Below are 16,715 nucleotides of genomic sequence, written 5' to 3' on the forward strand. Positions count from 1 at the left end.
CAAATAAATAAATAAAAGCTTTTAAAAAATTGATGTTCTTATTTGATATTTGTTGATGATAAACAGGTACTTTGGAAGTTCGTCTTATGGGCTGTCAAGATATTCTAGAGAATGTCCCTGGACGGTCAAAAGCAACATCGGTTGCACTACCTGGTTGGAGTCCAAGTGAAACCAGATCATCTTTCATGAGCAGAACAAGTAAAAGTAAAAGTGGAAGTAGTCGAAATCTCCTAAAAACCGACGACTTGTCCAGTTCAGTAACCAGATTTTTTTTTAAATCATATAACAAATTAAAGGGTCTATACAAAGGGCATAGCAATGGGGACAGCAATGGGAAGAGCCAAAGTTGAACAAAAAGCTTTACAATTATGATTTCTATAATTTAATTTTTAAAATCTTAAAAGCTATACTGTAAGGAAAACAACCAAATTTATTGAAGTTGTATTAGGAAACTGAATGACATATTGCATTAATTCTTTAGGAAGAATAAAATTTTGAATATCACTCTTTATGCCAAACTGAAGGTGTTCAAAGCCTATTAGACTTGATTCTTTTAACAGTATAGTGACACTTCTAAATTAACATTGAGATTTTGATAATCTTGGGACCAAACATGTCTACTAGGATAGTAGCTCAGTTAGCAAACAAATGGAGGCATGGATGGAGGTAGTAAAAGTATGATGCAACAGGTTTATGAAGCACTTTGGAGACATTCTAAAATGTAATTATGAACTCTGATACAAAGGTATAACTGGGGGGTAGGGGAAAAAAGGCCTGTGACAATTCAACCTGCTACAGAGTACAGAAGCAAGTATGTCAGTGTTTTCATATATATAGAGAGAGATTTTAGGAAAGTTATGAAAATAAAAGTTGCCTGAGGTAACAAGCTCTATAAATAGAAGTGTAGAGGGGGAAAAACTAGATGATTAGTATTTACATAAAAACATATACACATACAAAATAGATAGCATTTAATCTTTTTGTTTTTGTCAAACACAAAGGATAAGTTGAGAGCATCTAGTTGGGAGTGTATGTACGTATAAAAGTGCCCAGTTAAGATTCAAAGCTTCTGGATAAAGAAAGCCCTTACTTTGAGGGCACCTGGATGGGTCAGTTGCTTAAGCTTTCTATTCTTGATTTCCACTCAGGTCATGATCTCAGAGTTGTGAGATTGAGCCCGGAGTCAGGCTTCACATTGGAAATGGAGCCTGCTTAAGATTCTCTCTCCCTCTTCCTTTAGCCCTCCCAACCCCTCCTCTCTCTCCTTCTCTAAAAAAAGAAAAGAAAAAATATACCTTATCTGAGAGGATCATAAGCTTCTGTTGCTGTTAAACAGTTGTACCTCTATTTTAAAGGTTTTAAAATATTTAAACAAGTCTATAAATTGTATTACAGATGATGTATGTGCAGTTTTGAAGCTAGATAATACTGTGGTTGGTCAAACGAGCTGGAAACCCATTTCTAATCAGTCATGGGACCAGAAGTTTACACTGGAACTGGACAGGGTAAGATGAAAACATTTTACTTGAATTTTCATTATATTTATCATTCATTTTGAATGTAAATTTTATGTTTGAAGAAAGGCTTTGAAAAGTTTTGTTTTTAGTGCAATAAAAGAAGAATCTAGGTATTTTTGACATTCCTCATCTGGTGAGTAATATAAGTCTACCTTAAGACAGGTGAACACCAGAGTGCTGCAGTAGCTTTTTGCTTGTGCAGTTGATTTGAAAATGTCTAGTTTGTATTAACCTAAAGACAAGTGAGTGCTAATATTAAAATATATTTATTTTAGTAATGCACTCTCTAACAACTAAGGGAATTCTTTTGACTCACCATTTGTAGGTCATAGTATCAAAGTTGGATTTGAAATGTGCCAATGTGCCCACTTACACAGACTTCCATGTGTCTCAGTGGCTTTCATGAATGATGTGAATGTCTAGAATGCAAAATGTAGCTGTAGAATCAACCAGAAGTAAATTTGGTCCACAGTAGATTCAAGTCCATGTTGCTAACTTTCTTATTTATATTTTAATCCATCCACTGGGGTATAGGACAAAAATATTAGAACTTAAACCTAATTTTGTCTAAAAACTAAGAAAGATATCAAGATTTTTATCATTTAGTACTTAGGTTGATACAGGTGTCATTTTTTAAATTCATATTTTACTGAAAGCAGATTTACAGTGCTTAATGATGATATGAGGTGGTGATTACTGCTCTACACTACTTTAAAAATATTTTTCCTATTTATTTTTTCCTTTCCTCATAGCCAGCATCCTAATCAGGCCCTCTTCACTGCTTGAGCATATATGCACTGCTCAATGCATATACTTGAGCAAAATACTTCATCTTTATGTACCGATTTTCTTAGCTTTAATCCAACGACTTCAGTGAGATGTGTAAAGATTAAATCCATGTAAAAATCTTAGACAAGTGGTAAGAACTTGATTAATGTTAGCTTTTTTTTTTGTACTAAAGTAATTTACTAACTAGTCTTCATGTGTCTGAATACCAGACTGAATTTCAAAGAACACTACATTCATCTTGGCATTCATTCTCTCATTTAAGATCATTCATTTATTCATTAAAAATTATCTTGAAATTATTCACTCATTTACTCAACAAATATTCATTGGTATCTGCTGTATTCCTGGCATTTCCAGGTAATAGATTGGCAATGAACAATATAAACAAGGTCTCTCAAGGTTCCTCAAAGAACTTATATTTCAGTGGTCTTCAGTATGTACCTGTTTAGTTGCATAATTTTTTACCATTACATCTGAAACTGTAAAAGTTTGCCACCTCATTTCCCAAATATACCTTTTTTGATGATTTCAGTTAAAATGATGTTGAGGTCTTAGAATGCTAGGCTGAGGTGTTTATACTTGTTGGTATGGAAGATGGGATGGAAGAGACATAACGGAAAAATTGGTCTTGGAATTTGTATAAAGAACGAATTTGACAGAGGAGGAACTAAAGGTATACAAATTGGCAGGGAGCTACTCCAGTGCTATAATTGTAAGATTAGGAGCTTGAAGTAAAAATTGGTAGTGGGGATCGAAAAAGATACATGTGGAAAATGAAGGGAAAAAATAGTATTAATGGGGCCCAAGGTGGCTCAGTTGTTTAGGCATCTGCCTTTAGCTCAGGTCATGATTCCAGCATCCTGGGATCAAGGCGTGCATCAGGCTCTCTGCTCCACAGTGAGTCTGTTTGTCCTTCTCCTTCTGACCCTCTGCCTGCTTGCATATTTTCTCTCTTTCAAATAAATAATAAAATCTTAAAAAACAAAAACAAAACAACCTATCTAGTTGGATTTGAGTACAAAGGAAGGAATTTGTCTATAATTTGCAAAGAAAATGATGCCACAGTGATTGGAAAAAAATCTGTATTGGAAGAGGATGGGTTCTATGCCTAATTACTTAGCAATTAAATAAAGATGTAGAACTAGGGGTTAGGGCTAGATAAGTAGCTTCGAAGCTCATTTGAGTAGAGGTCACAGTGAATGTCATCCAAGTGGGTAAAGTCAATCCATTCATTTCAAAATATTTATTGAATGTCTCATATGTACCAGGCTTTTTACTATGTTCTAGATTTACAGAGATAATATATGCTCATTGCTGTAAGAGAACTCTTAGGTTTAACAATCACCGATTTTCTGTTCTGTGCCAAGCACCATTCTAGATACTGGTAATGATTAATGAAAACTCCAAAGTCCATATCCTTAGGAACCTTATATTCTAATGAGGGAAGATAATAGTAAACAAGTAAAAAAAAAAAACAAAAACAAAAACCACCTATAAGTACAGTGAAGGAAGTAAATAGGGCAGTGTAATAAGGAGGTGGGCTACTTTAGATGGAGTAATTAGGGAATCTCTTTGAGGATGCTATATTTGACCTGAGACCTGATGAGTGAAAAGTTACCAGACTTGCAAAGATCCAAGGGAGAGTGTTCCCAGCAGAAGAGACAAAATATACAACCCCTGAGGTGGGAGAGAACCTGATATGTTTTAAGAATAAAAACTGGGAGACAAGATCAATGTAGAGTAAAGTAGATGTAGTTACATGCCAAATCACTAGGATCTTTATAAGTTAAGAATTGAGAGACAATTGAAGGGCTTTTAATAGCGGAGTTAACATCATTTGATTTATCTGTGGTACATGATCTGCTAGAAGTACCATGTACTATAGAAGCCAATAAAAGACTAACATATAAAGAAAGAGTTTGTAAAGGAAGAAAACAAAGATTTAACAACCAGATCTTAAGCAGTATCCCAAGGGTAGGAGGAGAAAGGTTTGCCAAAGAGAAATGAAAAACCTTGAGTTGAAACAGATCATACCTTAGATAAGCATTATAAAAGCTTATCCAGTGAATAAATTGCAGGAATGGTGAGATGATGAAAACCCTGTTACATATCAAACAATTGAAGAAAAGTGGGATTTTTAAAAGTCTGTTAAGGAAGAAATTTAACAAAAATTTGACAACTGTCTTTAAAGTTAGAAGGAGGAATGTGAGGATAAAGTTAGGGTAGTGAGAACAATGAGATTTCAATTTGTGTGTTTATTCTAATTGATCGGTAGTGACTTCCTAGACCTCACTGTTAAGGTTTACAGGATAGGACTTGGTTTTCAGAGTTTATATTGATCAAGCAGCAATGTTTGCCAAATTCTTGGAGAAGTAGCAAGTGACAAATTGTTGTACATGTTGCATCCTTAGATTGACTATATACTTTGTGTCTGTGGAGGACAAACCAAAAGTCAAAGGATGACTGATTTTTTTTTCATTACAAAGGATAATATGTTTAAAAAATGAAATGAGCTGCTATGGAAAAATAGTAAGTTCTCTCTCAATAAAATTGAGTGAGCAACTTATAAAAAAGATTTTTAAGGAATTTTTATATCAGAAAAAAAGTTACACATCTAAGATTTTTTTTCGACTTTGATATTTTCTCTTTCAGGGTAAAAGAACCAGCATTGTTACATGCTACAAATTAGCTGTTTAAATAGACCAATTTAGGGGATCCCTGGGTAGCTCAGCGGTTTCATGCCTGCCTTTGGCCCAGGGCACGATCCTGGAGTCCCAGGATCGAGTCCCACGTCGGGCTCCCGGCATGGAGTCTGCTTCTCCCTCTGCCTGTGTCTCTGCCTCTCTCTTTCTCTCTCTGTGTGTCTATCATAAATAAATAAATAAATAAATAAATAAATAAATAAATAAATAAATAAATAAATAAATAAAACCAATATAATTCAGTCAAGCCCACTAAAGAGGGAAATAACGGTTGAGGTTGTTAGTATAGTATAGATAGATATAGTTTTCATGTCTTGGTTATATTTGTGACTTCTTTCTAAACTGTGTGAATACGTATAAATGTTTATGACCATAAAATGTTTCTTTCAATTTCCATTCATTTATAATGTAATAGATTATGACATTGGCTTTGAAGCCAGGAAAGTTGAGTTCATTGTCTATCTGCTACTTACTAGCTTTTGATAGTAGACAAGTTACATAACCTTACTACTACACATTTGTTTCACCATCTCTGAAATGGGGATAAGACCTATAGTTAATCCTTGAACAACACCTATTTGAATTACGCAGGCCCACTTAATACATGGATATTGTACAGTAAAGTGCTATAAGTCTATTTTCTCTTATGATTTTTTAATATTTTTTTCTCTAGCTTACTTTATTATAAGAAGATAATGTATAATACATACAAAATACGTTATCAGTTTCCAGTCAACAGTAGACTATTAGTAACGTACTGGGGAGTCAGAATAATCAGATTTTGACTGCACAAGGTTTGGTGCTTTAAAACCCTTCCATTGTTCAAGGGTCAACTGTAATCTTTGCAGAATTATTAGAAAAACTGAGGTAGTGTATATAAAATCCCTTTTGTTGCCTGGCACATTCTAACCACTTGATGGCGTTAATTCTTTTTTAGCCCAAGGCTTTGATGTGTGGGTGGCTATGAATTTAAGTATAATAGAAGAGCATGGTAGGTAATGGGGAATTAATTGGCTGAATGTCATTTTCTTTCACTTCAGAGCCTATTTAAAGTAATTATAGGATTTTTGATGAGTGATATGATCAAAATGAAACTCAAAGAGGGGCACTTGGGTGATTCAGTCAGTTAAGCATCCAAACCCCTGATTTCAGCCCAGGTTGTGATCTCAGGGTTGTGGGATTGAGCTTTGCGCTTAGTGGGGAGTCTGCTCAAGATTCTCTTCTCCCTGCCCCTCCCCTTGCTTATGTGTGCACCTGCTTTCTCTCTAAAATAAATCTTAAAAAACAAAACTCAATTATTGTTAGAGGGAAAACAAGATAGAAGATTTCTCTTGTAGACACATTATTATGTTTTGTAGAGTTTTATATTTAAAATAGAACTTAAAAGTAACACATATATACATATAAAATTAATAAAAAAAGAACTCAAAAGTAAGTTACCATCATTTTATAGTTAGGGAAACGGAGTACAGAGTAGTTACATTTTAATAAATTTCAGAGCTGGTACTAGACCTCAATACTCTTCAAAATGGATGCTCTTTCCTTTAAGGTAATTTGAATGAGATAGATAATAGTCATGCAGAGAAGGAAATAATAGAAGAAGATGAAAACTTGAAAGAGAGAAAATAATTTAAAATAACCCACACTACAAGCTTCAAAAACTAGAAAGACTGTTGATTGGTTCCTCTGTACTTGCAGTAGTGATCTTCACCTAAAATTGTTTTTTTTTTCCATGACTTTAGACAGTCTTTCCACTTTGGGTTAGTCTTCCCTTTCAAAGTTTGAAAACAGTGCATGAGCAAGTAAAGCTTTTCATCCTTGAGGCCAGCTAGACCTTCCAGGTTCCTGATAGGCATGTTACTTGTCCTTAATATGATTATAAACTTCTGTTTGGCAAAGACTACATTCCTTATCATGATAACTACTTGTGTTTGCACAGTACATTTCACTTTTTCATGTGACTTTTACCCTTTTACTTTATCCATTTATAGAATATTTATTTATGGAAAATGTTTATTGAAATATTTATAGAAAATGTTATTTTAAACTGTCTGACGTGTTCATGCCTAGCATTTTGCCTCAAATGTCAAGTTTCTTTTCTACAGGATTCTGGAACTAAGTTATTTATACTATTTCTATCCTTTTCAAGATACAAAGATTCATAGGTCTTTTTGGAGTTATGAGATATTCTGAAAATGATCTAGACCTAGAATAATCTAAGAAAACCCAGATTCTGTTCCTGGGAGGTCAGGGCTCTGTAGAATTGTCTTAGGGGGCAACACAGAGATTTTTTGTTTGTTTTGGTATCCTAGCTAAGATATCATTTGGAATTTGCCACTTAAGAAAAACAAAGCTTTGAAAATTGCTGATGTAATTCAGCCCTCTCATTTTATAAATTAATAAGGAGTATGGCTAAGGATTAAATAACTAGCCTAAAATATAATCCAGGATTCTTTTTTTAATTTTTACTGATGTGTAGTTGACACGGTATTACATTATTTTCAGGTGTACGATGTGGTAACACAGCAAATCTGTTCGTTAATGCTCTGCTCACCACAAATTCAACTACTTTGTCACCATACAAAGCTATTATAATACCAATGACTGTAACCCTATATCTACTACTCCCGGTAACCCATCTTGCCCATTCCCACAGTCCACCCCCATCCCTCTGGCAACCATCTGTTTGTTCTCTGTATTTATGGGTGTGTTTCCCTTTTAATAATAACCCAGGATTCTTTTTTTATTTTTAATTTTTTTAATTAAGTAATCTCTATGCCCAACGTGGGGCTCCAACTCACAACCCCAACAACAAGAGTCACTCCCCTCGACTTCCCCTTTTTATATTTTCTTATAAAACTTGGTCCTTTTTAATGTTTATTTTAATTACAAGTAGCTATCAATTTCTCATTTTCCCTGAATTCCCTCAGTCTTCCTGGGGGAGCCCATAGAATAGGAATACAAAGACATTTTAACTTCTGTGAATGAGCTGTCTGACATTGACCATACCGTTTAATCTGAGATCCTGTTTTTTAACTTATAATGTAACTACAGGGGCTCTGAATGGCTCAGTCAGTAGTGCATGCATCTCTTGATGTCAGGGTCGTCAGGGCCTCATGTTGGGTGTAGAGCCTACTTAATTAAAAAAATTTTTTGATAATATTTACCATTCTTACCTTTTTACTGCCTCCTAGTTCTGTCAAATGACACATCATAGTATCTTCTGAGGCTATGACCTCTGAGACGATGAACTATATTACATTATCATCTGCTTCCCTCCCCCCCCATCTCTATCATCTCTTGATCACCAGTTTCCAGTATTCCTTAAGGACTTTAATTCTTCGCTTCAACATTATTCTAGGGGATTGGGGTGGGATGGGGGGCTATATATGTAAATAACTCTCTTGGCATAAGATCATTTTCAGAGTTGTTTGAATATCTCCGCTACAGTATACCTTTACTCCTTGTCATTTTAGCAGTGAACTGTTCTGAAATCTTAAGTTTGATATGCCAGACTTTCACCAAATCTTTTATTTCCCTAAATGAGATAGTTACATAAAGTACCTATATTAATGGTTATGCAGTAAATGATAGCTCATGTTATTATTTGTTACTCCTCTGGTTCTCTTCCTTATTACCACAGAACTAGATATTTGATCAAATATATCCATTTCCTTGATTCTTCAGGAAGGGGCTAAAGAAGGGGCAATCAGTGCCTTACAAATTACATTTTTTTCTGTGTACCCTAAAACTGGTGTCACCCTGAACCATTTCTTTACTGATGCCCTCACATCAAGCATCCTTCAATCTTTTTATATCACACCTGTTGCAGAAAGCCTCAACAGCAAATCAGTCCTACCATCTGTCTTTTCTACTCTAATCTACTGAATGCTGCTGAAATATTAATCATACCCATTACTGTAAATTTTCATTTCTAACCTCATCTGGACTTATAAAAGTTGTCCTGCTTTTCATATCTTAATCCCATTACCAGAAGCTTTTCTTCGACCTATCTTTTCAAGTCTTCTATCCCACCTTAGACACCTTTCCTTCTGTTTTATAGATAAGACTTAAGATCATTAGAATGCAGCTTCCTCAAATTCCTCCATCACCTGCAAATATTTCTGTATCTTCCTCACTAGTTTCAGAAAAAGAAATTTCTCTCTATCCTGTAAGGAAGAATTCAATTTGTTCTCCAGTTTCCATTCTTTCTCATCTCCTAAATCCTGTTCCATCAGTTACTGCAACTGTCACCTACATATATATATATATATATATATATATATGTTTTTTTTTTACCTCCTCCTTTCTTCTCACCTCTGATTCTTACTGTGTCTGTTCACATTCCTCCCATTAAAAATTTGGTTTACTTCTTCATAGCTCTGTTGATAGACCTCTCTTTTATAGTCAAGATTTTTGAAGTATAGTAATTTGTGCTCACAATCTGTTCTTTTTCTCCCTATTGTACATTATACTGAAACTTCTGCTGTAATAGGTCCTAAACAACACACATTACATAGTGTCATTTAATCCTCACAGTAATCTTATGTGTATAATTATTATCACTGTTTTGGGGATTACTGAAGGTCCAAAAGTTAAATAACTTTTTTTGCTCACACAGCTAGAAAGTAGTGATTCTGGGAATCACAGAGGCATCTGACACTAAAAGCCAAGTCTTACCTGAAACGAGTATGTTCTTTTTAATAGGCTAACACGTCTCTGTTTCCAGTATAAATTTTCTTAATCACATATGTAATAATAATAGTAATAGTAATAATAATAAAAGCTGACATTTACTAAATAGTATGTGCTGAGTGTGTATTAACTCTTAATTTTCATACAGCCCTGGGTGTTTTATGACATTATTATACATATTTTACAGATGAGCATACCAAGGCTCAAAAGGGTAAGTAATTAGTCCAGGGTCACAAAACTAGTAAGTGATGTAGAGCTAAGATTTCAACCTATTTGTTCTACAGAAAGTCACTGTGCAGTACCAAGCAATCTTGGTTCTAGAGGCCTTATTTTTAACTACTATATAGCCTGATTTGGTCTGACCTCTACTCCTATATTTTAAATCCCTTAGTGGCAGCATATAATTTCTAAGTTAAAGACCAAATACCTTTGCAAGTCATACAAAGCCCTTTGTGACCTGTCTGCCCATCTTCTCATCTTTATTTCCCAAAGTATGCCTATTTCTATTCTAGGCTTTAGCTAGATGAAACTATTTCCTGCCCCTACAATATACTTTATGCATGCTTAACTTTGCACATTCTTTCCCCTTTGACTACTGTATTCTCTCCCCCTTTAATTTTGTAATTTGTATCTGAAAACCCAATTTGAGCAATTCTTATCTTTTCTGATTTTCCTACTACCTTTCCCTTAGGAAAAATTGGTCAGTTCTCCCTTTTGTGTCATTGTGCCAATTGTATATGCCTCTCTGTTGCCAGTATTTATTTACATTTACATTTCCCCAACAAAACTATGAAAAATTTGAGAACAGGACCATACATTGCTTCTCTTTCTATCGTTATCACAGTACTTAGTATAGGTATTCATTGAGTATTAACAGAATGAATGAGAGTAACTTCTGCAAAAATATCTTTAAAACTAAAAAGCAGGTTTTTTTCAATTCCCACCCCACCCACCCACCCACCCACACACACACACACACACTTCAGCATACCCAGGTGACATTCTTGTTGGTGCAGTGATTCCCAAATAGATTCCCAAAATGACACACATTAGAATCTGAAGGGCGGGGATCCCTGGGTGGCACAGCGGTTTGGCGCCTGCCTTTGGCCCAGGGCGCGATCCTGGAGACCCGGGATCGAATCCCACATTGGGCTCCTGGTGCATGGAGCCTGCTTCTCCCTCTGCCTGTGTCTCTGCCTCTCTCTCTCAATGTGACTATCATAAATAAATAAAAATTAAAAAAAATTTAAAAAAAAAAGAATCTGAAGGGCGGTGGCATACACAATTTGAAAATATCTTCTTTCTTACCTATTCCCAACCTCCCCCATACAACTGAGTCTGACTTATTTCCTAATGTCTTACCTGTTATTCTCCTATAGCACAGTATAGGTATTTTAGTGTTTTTCTACCTTTCTGATCTTTAAAGTAATGCTCAAAGGCCTATATTTAGCATTGTGAGAAATACAAAACAGTGAGAAATGTTCTTTCCATAAAGTTCCCTATGGTTTGGTAGATTTAAAAAAAAAAAAAGTTTGAGACAAAATAATGAACTATTAAGTTGTGTTTCAGAAGCTTAGAGAATTATGCCTAACATGAGCATGCATCAAAAATTTTAAAATACATGAGGATACAACCACCATCAGTAAGCATCAATAGATAATGGGATTATTTCTTGTAGAATATAAAATAAATGTTTAACTTATTTAAATAAGTAATAGAGGAATTCGGAAACCTGAGAAAAGAGTGAGTGACAATCTAGGTAAAGTTTTTTAAAAATAAAATGAAATAGTAGACATCTGAGATGTGCTTCAAAATAATTGGGGTAATGGTGGTAATGAAACATGATTGCCATTGGTAAATTGTTGAAGCTTGGTGGGAAGCGGAATGAAATAAAACTTAACAGAAAATCAGAAATACAGGGATGCGTAGGTGGCTCAGTGGTTGAGCGTCTGCCTTCGGCTCAGGGCGTGATTCCAGGGTCCTGGGATCAAGTGCCGCATTGGGCTCCCCTCAAGGAGTCGTCTGCTCCTTCTGCCTATGTCTCTGCCTCTCTCTCTGTGTCTCTCATGAATAAATAAATAAAATGTTTAAAAATAATACTAATAAATTTAACAAAAATCAGAAATACAACATTTGTAATTGAAAACTTAAGTGGATAGGTTAAATAACAAGAGTTTTTTTTTTTTAAAGATTTTATTTATTTATTCATAACAGACACAGAGAGAGGCAGAGACACAGGCAGAGAGAGAAGCAGGCTCCATGCAGAGAGCCTGATGTGGGACTTGATCCAGGGACTCCAGGATCATGCCCTGGGCCAAAGGCAGGCGCTCAACCACTGAGCCACCCAGGTGTCCCAATAACAGAAGAGTTAGTAGTGTGGAAGATCAAGTTAAAGAAGTTGCCCTAGTGAAAGACAGAGATGAAAACCATGAAAGAGAGGCTAAGAGACATAAAGAATAGGATGAAAATGACTAAGTGAAGTTCCAAGATGAGGGAGTGGAGAAAATGGGGCAGTGGTCATGTCTGAAGCAATAAAGACCTAGGATTTTCCAGAAATGATGACAAACATGAATCCTGAGATTTGAGAACACAAATCCGTAGAAAGATAAATAAAAAGTTATACTATCTAAAAACTCAAGGGAAAGACATACGAACTAGATTTAGTCAAGATCGCCTTTGTGAGAGAGATGGATGTTGAATTTGGTCCTGATGAAAAGAAAATTTGGACTGGTACAAGGGAAAGAGCAGTTTGAAATATCATATGACAATATAGGTTTTGGCTGGGGGATAAAATACAGTACTAGATGTAGAAACGATGTATTTAAAAACATAGGCAGGAAAAATTTACAGGTTTGGAATAATAGAGTTTTGGAATTTTTTATACAATATGAATTAATATAAATAGGAAACAGTTTATATATAAAACTGTTAAAGTACTAGCTTGTATCATAATTGTTTACTTCTCTTTTTCCTTATGAAGAGAACATTTATGCACATCTATAGGAGGCAGACTTTTCAAACAAAGATCACAACCTCATATTCTTTATTATCTCAGTCTCCAACTCTCCTCTCTGTATTTCCCATCCTCCTCAAAGATCTTAAATTTCCCTCTTTTTGTCACATTTGGTTCAGCTGGAAAATCACCCTTATTGGACTCCTGAATTCAAAAGAGATATACCTTTTCCTGATGCAGTTGTTTCCTGTTTGCCCCTAGTGGATTTCAGTGGCTCCCTTCCCTATGCTGTGCTTTTCCCTGGAGGCTAACAGCTGTGAACTTGAACCACTAGGCTCTGACTTACAATGCAAGGCATTGTTAGGAAGTATGAGACCAGGAGGAGAGGGTAGTCAAGGTGTTTGTTTCCCTCTTTTCTGGCCTATTTTCACAGCATTCATTCAACTATGGCTACAGCTCCTATTGTATAGTCCCTTTTCCAAAGTTCAGTTCTCATTGGTAATTATTGCCTCTTGCCCATTGAGGCCAGGGGTAGTAATGGATTTCTACTGTTGCTAGATGTCAGTTGCTTCTCATCCTTATTGGTTCCTTAACCTTAATCAAACCTCCATAAATAGCCAATTTTTGAAATTCAAACTCTTTGGGGTGCCTGGGTGGCTCAGTCCTGGTATCAAATCTGCTTCTCCCTCTTCCACTGCCCCTTCTCCCACTTGCATGACTTGTGAGCACACCCGCTCTCTCAAAGAAGATCTTTTGATAAATAAATAAAATTTACTCTCTTGAGTCTGCAGTTTCTTTGCTGCCGGGACCCTAACTAGTCTTTCTCAAGCCTGTGTTGTCTTCAGAAGCCCATGGAAGGCCAATTAATAGACGAATTAATGTGATATCTGCCATATTATACATTTACAAAGTCTTACTTTCCTTGGCTCTTTAATTTTCCATGCTTTGCTTTTTGCCCCTTTGTTTTTCTTTTCAGCAATGAAGCATAGCTTTCATTTTCTTCTCTTAGAGGTTCCCAGACTTTCTCAATTCACAGCATCCTCAGTGTTCTAGTTTTGATTTGTTATTTTTTTTAATGATGTGTGACCAGGCCAAAAGAAATGTCCAACAATTCCATTTGTTAACAAGTACTTACTAACTGAAAAGCTTCTGTGCAGCAAAGGAAACATAGACAAAATGAAAAAGCACCCTACAGAATGGGAGAAAGTATTTGCAAATCGTTGATAAGGGGTTAACAATCAAAATATATAGAAAAGCTCCTATAACTCAATAGCCAAAAAAAAATCTGATTAAAAAATGTACAGAAACTGAGTAGACATTTTTCTAAAGAAGACATTCACATAGTCAACAGGTACATGAAAAAGTACTCAACATCACTAATCAAGGAAATGCAAGTCAAAACCACTGTAAGCTATAGCTTCACACCTGTTAGAATGGTTGTCATCAAGAAGACAAGAGATAATTGTAGACAAGGATGTGGAGAAAAAGAAGCCTTTGTGCACCATTGATGGGAATGTAAATTGATGCAGCCATTATGAGAAATAGCATGGAGGTTTCTCAAAAAAAATAAAAATAGAACTACCATATGATTCATCAACCCCACTCCCTAGAGTATATTCAAAAGAAATTAAAACAATATCAAAGAGCTACCTGCACTTCCATGTTCATTGCAGTATTATTCACAATGGCCAAGTTATGGAAACAGCCGGTCTGTCAACAGATGAATTGATAAAGACGATGTGATGTGAGATATATATGGAACATTAGTCAACCATGAGAAAGAGGAAATCTTACTATTTGCAACAACGTGGATGACCTTGAGGACATTATGCTAAGTGAAATAAGCCAAAGATAAAAATATTGCATGGTATCACTTATATGTGGAATCTTAAAAAAAAAAAAAAAAAAAAACAGTCAAGCACCCAGAAATGAGGTAGAGAGGTGGTTGCCAGGAGCTAGAGGGTGAGGAAAATATGGAGAGGTTGGTAAAAAAGTACAAACTTTTATTTATAAAATGGATAAGGTCTGAGCATCCAGGTTATAACGTAACTATAGTTAATAACTTTGTATACATGAAATTTACTGAGAGAATAGAACTTGAAATGTTCTCAGATATAAAATATTGAAGTGATAGATGTATTCACTAACTACTCCCATGTATTCCTATGGGAGGAATCTTCATAGTGTATACATATATCAAAATATATTTTTAAAAAATCATGATATACACTTTAAATATGTCATGATTCATATAAAAAGTAGTTACTTTAAAAAATGTATTTAGTATTTATGTCCTAAAAAATTAGTACTTTTTGAGTGAAAAAACTGAGAGAAAACATTTTATTTTTATGTAACCAGTTATTTACTGGTCTGCATGTTGTATACTATAGTTTCGCAAAGCATGGGATCAGATTGAACAAGGCACCCTTGTGTCCTCTTACACATTGATTTGTTTTATGTGGAAAAATCAATTGTGGAAAACCCAGTTTAGCAAAGTTAAGATGTCATCAAAAGGAAAGCAGTACATTCTGATGTTGAAACTGAACTTAACCATGAGCTAGTATTTCTTAGGGTGTCCCACAGATGTCACTGTGTTTCCTTTGTAAAGTTAAAATATCCTCCATTGCCCCAAGAGTTCCTCACAGTTTGGGAACGTCAGCATTCTTTGTGCTTCACTTGTTATGTTAGATCTGTGCCAGGTTTTTTTTTAATGCAGCACATTTTTTAAGTTGTTCTCTTCTCTCCTACTTATAGGGCTAATTCAGTGTCTTTAAAGGTTTTATTTATTTATTCATGAGAGACCCGCAGAGAGATGCAGAGACGTAGGCAGAGGGAGAAGCAGGCTCCTCACCAGGAGCCCAATATGGGAATTGATTCTGGACCCTGGATCACTCTCTTGAGCCAAAGGCAGATGCTCAACTGCTGAGCCACCCAGGCATCCCCCCGTTGTCTTTTTCTGTTTACTTTCAGGCCTTATAGAGACTTCAGACAGATCAAACAGGTGCCTTAGATCTACCACAGAGTTTTCTCTTTGATCCTAGGTTCAAATTCATAGTAAGACCAAGTGAAGCACAAGCTGGAACAAAATAGCTTAGCTATTTTGGTTATGATTTTACTCCATCTAGAATTTTGTTTCTCTTAGAGTTTGACATAACCTAGACGGATGTCCTTTATGGCCTGCTTCATCTGGAAAGTTGCCAGCAAATAGGCATTACACTTAGAGTTTAAATTCAATAAACATTAGTGACATCTCTTTATATAAAAAGTATTTTCCTTTTGAGGAGCTCTGTTCCTGCTTTACCTATCCAAATCACACTGATGTTAGGGATTGGATTAGGTTTAGGCTTCTGTGAAACAATATTAGAAGTATTGACATAAAAAAACTTTTCTACTATAGGTCAGTCACCCCCCCCCCTTAATTTGTAGAGAGTCCTATTCACAAGGAACAGTGCAAAGTTACAAAAAGTGAAGAGCTTTATACCTAAAACCTCAGTGTAGAACGCCAGGAAAGCTAGCCTTCCATCTCAAATGTTAGCTCTTTTCTAACACCCTTCAGTTTAAAACATTGAATGAAGTAAAAGCAGAAACAGGAATGAGTCGATATATTCCAATCGGAGTTGGTAGAATAAATATACATGAAGTGACTTCTCAGCCAGAAAAAGATACAATCTTAACTTTGTGTTAAGTGTTGGCAGTGCCTAAAGTATAAGAACTTCTAACAAATACTAATTCCATCCCCAGTGTCTATACCCCTTGCGTCTGTCTGCCTAAGCTATCACAGGTCTTCCTTCCTGACACTAGAATAAACAAGAGAAAATATACCTCTCCTCTAGTCTGAAACAGTGTAAATTACCAGTCCCTGATTCAGTTATTCTTCTGGTTTATTTCCTACAATAAATTCCCAAAATACTTAAACCTTTAATTTGAATAGATGCCATTTGCTGATCTTTAAAGAATTATACTCTACTTATACTTTTGCGACAAATATTCTCTCTCACAGTAATTCTATTTCAGAGAGAAGAAATGAAGGAGGTGGGCAGCCCTGGGTTCACATACTGC

The 16,715-nt window shown here is 35.5% G+C and overlaps 1 protein-coding gene across 1 annotated transcript in view; it reads left to right on the top strand.

Moving 5' to 3' along the window:
- PKN2 (protein kinase N2) overlaps positions 1–16,715 on the top strand; it is a 130,694-nt gene that overhangs the window by 88,446 nt on the left and 25,533 nt on the right. The window contains exons 7-8 of the mRNA XM_055340447.1: positions 67–252; positions 1,396–1,505. Of these exons, the coding sequence (XP_055196422.1) occupies positions 67–252; positions 1,396–1,505 (296 nt within the window). The remainder of the gene's footprint in view (positions 1–66; positions 253–1,395; positions 1,506–16,715) is intronic.

The sequence above is a fragment of the Nyctereutes procyonoides genome, unplaced genomic scaffold (assembly GCF_905146905.1).
Source record: "Nyctereutes procyonoides isolate TBG_1078 unplaced genomic scaffold, NYPRO_anot_genome, whole genome shotgun sequence".
Taxonomy (NCBI): Eukaryota; Metazoa; Chordata; class Mammalia; order Carnivora; family Canidae; genus Nyctereutes; species Nyctereutes procyonoides.